At 37.1% G+C, this 4,179-nt stretch overlaps 1 protein-coding gene across 1 annotated transcript; it reads left to right on the forward strand.

The window, feature by feature from the left end:
- Positions 1 to 573: 573 nt before the first annotated feature.
- Positions 574 to 2,064, forward strand: LOC115216535. The gene is made up of 2 exons (XM_029785988.1): positions 574 to 1,110; positions 2,014 to 2,064. The coding sequence occupies exons 1-2, from the start codon at positions 574 to 576 to the stop codon at positions 2,062 to 2,064; spliced, it is 588 nt and encodes a 195-aa protein (XP_029641848.1).
- The last annotated feature ends 2,115 nt before the right edge of the window (positions 2,065 to 4,179 follow it).

Here is a 4,179-nt window from a genome sequence, read left to right on the forward strand (position 1 = left end):
ATCTCTGTGTGTCTTTCTACCTCTGTGTATCTCTCCCGGTATATGTCTCTCCCTGTATTTCTCTCTCTCTCTTTATATATACATATGTGTGTATATGTGTAGTTATGTGTGTGTATATATGTGCATGTGAATGTGTGTAGAAATATATATGCACATACAAGAGCACTGAGTACAAGCGCATAAACGTATAATATATTTAAACGGAAAGTATCTAATAAGTCCTTAAGGAGTCATTGATAAACACCAAACATTTTTGAGGGCGCTGTATTTATACGAGATGGTATCAAAAGTTTCCGGATTAGCTCTGCAGCGCGCCAACATATGGTAGCACACGGTAGCGTGCGCAGTGAGGGCTATCAGTGACCTTCATGAAACAGTGTGTTGAGTGACATTGCTGCGCTTTCGCAAGTTGTGAAATTTGGATTCTTGTGATCATGTATATGTTGTAGTCTGCGATTTTGTCATCGAGTGGAAGTTGGAACAAAGAGCCAATGTAAAATTTTGCGTTTAACTTGAGAAGTCTGCTACAGAGACATTGACATTCGGCAAGCTTACGATAATCGGTCGTAGGCAATGTTTCGAATGGCACCGGCGCTTCCAAAGAGGAAGAACATTCCCGGAAGACCAGCCACGGGTGTCACCATCGGAAACGTGGAGAAAATAAATCAACTTGTGCATAAGGATCGTCAGAGGACAATCAACGACATTGCTGATGTTGGTGATCTGTCGTGCGGGCCCGTGCAGGCAATCCTAACGTCTGAACTGAACACACGGCATGCCTCTGCTATGTTTGTCCCCCGCCTGCTGACCACTGAGCAGAAAGAACATGGCGCCAAAGTCTGTCAAGATCTCCGCCAACGTGTCGCTGATGACCCATCTTTCTTGTCGAGTATCATCACCGGTGACGAGAATGGGGTCTACGGGTACGACCCTCATACGAAGCAGCAGTCATCACAATGGAAGAGGCCTTCATCTCCACGACCGGAACAGGGACTGCAGAGCCGCAGCTCAGGCAAGCCCATGCTCATCTTTTTTATGGACATCCACAGTATTGTGCATCGAGAATTCGTCTTCCAAGGCCCGGCCGTCAATCGAGAGTTTTACTGCGACGTTTTGAAGTGTTTTAGGGAAGACATTCGGCGAAAGCGACCGGATCTGTGGAGTGCGAAGTATTGGATTCTTCACGACAACAACGCACCCTGTCACAGAGCTCTCCTCACTCGTGAGTTTCTCTCCAAAAACAACATGGTATCGCTTCCATACCCATACTATTCGCCAGATTTAGCACCTGCTTTCCCCAAGATGAAAAGGCAGCTCAAATGTCGCCGATTTAACACCGTTGTCGAAATCCAGAAGGTCCACGATTCGCTTACGAAAAACGACTAGCAGACCGGATTCCAAAAGTGACAGGAACACTGGGACCGGTATATTGTTGCACAAGGTGACTGTTTCGAAGGAGACGATGTTAAAATTTAGTTAAAGAAGTCATCATTATTGATCATAACTAGTCCGGGAATGTTTCTTCTTCGTCAACTATCATTGCTTCAAATCGAAGATCGTGCGAACTTTGGTTGTAGCGAAAGAGAAAGTTAAGTCTGAAAAATAGAGAGAAAAAATATTATACGAGAGAATGAGAAAGAAATAAGATATAAAAATTCACATCCTAAGAATATTTCAAATTGAAATGATGAGAGAGAGAGAGAACGATATAAATATAATTGTAAGTGCAAAGGCATTGTTTGTATTTGTGAATACATTTTCATATTTAAATAACCGAAGCAACCGCATTTCAAGTTTTCAGTAAGGTAAATAGTATCTTACTAATGTTTTCGTTATTAAATAGATATTTCTTTCGTTATTTTACTTGCTTACAACAATTTTTTTTGCTTCATTTTAGGAATATCAAAAATTATTGCTTTTTTATTTACAGCAAACTTCAAAATATTCTTTTACAAAATGTTTGATACAGAATATTATGTACTAATATGACCTAAATGTTATTCAATTCTTCAGATGGTTTCTGTTGGTAATTATCACTACATAAATTCTTCCAAATCATTTTAGACTGTTTAACAGTCTTGTGAGAGAAGCAACTTCTATATGATTCCAAAAAAATGTCTTTTGACAAGTACAGCTTGATGAAGATATATGTGGCATACAGAAATACATTTTATAAATAATCTTATATTCAAAAATTTAAATAATAGTGTTGTACGTGTACCAACGATGCAAAAACAAAAAAGAAAATAAATAAATAAAACACACAATATCTAAGCATGGTTTGCATAATGAAACAAAATTTATTATACTCATAATCAGTATTTGCAATAATGTAACCAAATTGAGGAAAAAAACAAATTGGTATCATCGAAACTTAATGGCATCTAGAAATCAATATATTATTATATTATAACCAATACAATTTATCAAGTTTGTTTCGTCATATTAAGTAAAATTTTATTTTCGATATATTTTAGAATTCGCCTGTTTTTTCAGGGTGCCATTTTCAGTCAAGCTCGACTGATATAATTTAAAACTCAAGATATTTCCCATTAAACACCAATTTATATATGATCAGTAATGCATGTGGAAAATTCGCGGTTATTTGGAAATTATGGAAGTTTATAGAGAACTTACAAAATACACGATTATATAATTTATATTAGAATTACTTGATTCTTGAGATGGAATAATATCTACTGCTGATGCTGGAGTTTAGGAAGAAAACAATCTAGAAAACTATATTCTTTGTGATACGATGGTCATTTCTACGTTGAGATTTGGCGTCCATATGTTTTCATCTTTCTGTCAAGGAATAAAGAGTCTTAACTATCGAATGAAATCGAATACATAATCTGTATTTTACTTCGGATCGACAGCATAGAGAATATGACCATTTGTGGGATAAAGTGTGAACAAATTTTAATTTGATGTACAACATGCTTATCTTTATATCAAGAAAAGGGTGCGTAGTGTTGGAGGGACATCAGCAGTGTCATTGAACGTAGTACCGATGTTGCTCCTATGCAAGAGAGGATTTGAAAATTAAATTTATCAGTAACGTATGTATCATATTTAATTCAAAATATTTATTGTCAGAGATAGTTCCTAAAATCCAAAGATACTTTCGAGCTCAAGCAAATCGAATAGATCGATTTGCATACTACAAAGCAGCTGATTCAATAAATAAATTACTGATGCTAGCAATGCTTTATATGAATATTATACTTATCTACAGAGTACTTCTATAGACTCAACACTATATAACAGACAGGCGTGGACATCTTGTCTTTATATATTATATTTTCGATGACAAAGGAAAGAGGGATCAGCCAGCTTAGTCTCAATCTTTTATTTAGATTTCATTATTGACTGAGTTCTCCCTTTTAGTGCTGATAAACATTTTACAATTTACTACGCTTTTCAAATTGCCCAACGAATTATATACATACTTATAAAGAAATAAATATGGTGTGCTCAGTAAATGATACACACGACATTTACGCCCTTCGCGCGACTCTTACGCTGTTACATAGGCTGGCAATAGCAGAAAAGCATGCATACATGCCAGTATGACTTCGTAATATGTACGATGCTTTCGCTAATTACTCTAGGTGCTTATGTAATCTCGAGCAAGCATAGACGCACTCACAGGTCTGTAAGATATCTGAGAAAAATTCAGGTTACAATAGCTGGAGAGAGATAGCTAATCAAACACTGAACTAATACTCATTTGCAGGTGAGTAGACAGGACTATATGAAAAAAAAGTACCTTGCTCAAGGAAATAACCCAAAGCCCATCCACTGAGGTTCATGAGCCTAATATCAAAGCCAATAGAAGAATATTATCGATCTCAGTGAAAGTTTTATACTATTGTGAAATTTATATATATCTCTCTATCCGCTCAGTCGACGTCGACTCTCGGTCACTCGTTGGATCAGTATCCTCCAGTCAGTTCTATCCTGGACCGCATCCTTCAGATTAGCCATGTCCATTCCGGTGTCACTCCTGATGGTGTCAAGCCAGCGGGTTCTTGGTCGGCCTCTTCCTTTCTTGTCACTGACCATTCCGAGCATGATGTCCTTCTCCAGGGTTATATATATATATATCTTTGAGTAGATACATATATCTATAATTGAGTTCGTGTATGTGTGCGTGTGTGTGCGATTTTTCTATGT

The sequence above is a fragment of the Octopus sinensis genome, linkage group LG10 (assembly GCF_006345805.1).
Source record: "Octopus sinensis linkage group LG10, ASM634580v1, whole genome shotgun sequence".
In the NCBI taxonomy this organism is placed as follows: domain Eukaryota; kingdom Metazoa; phylum Mollusca; class Cephalopoda; order Octopoda; family Octopodidae; genus Octopus; species Octopus sinensis.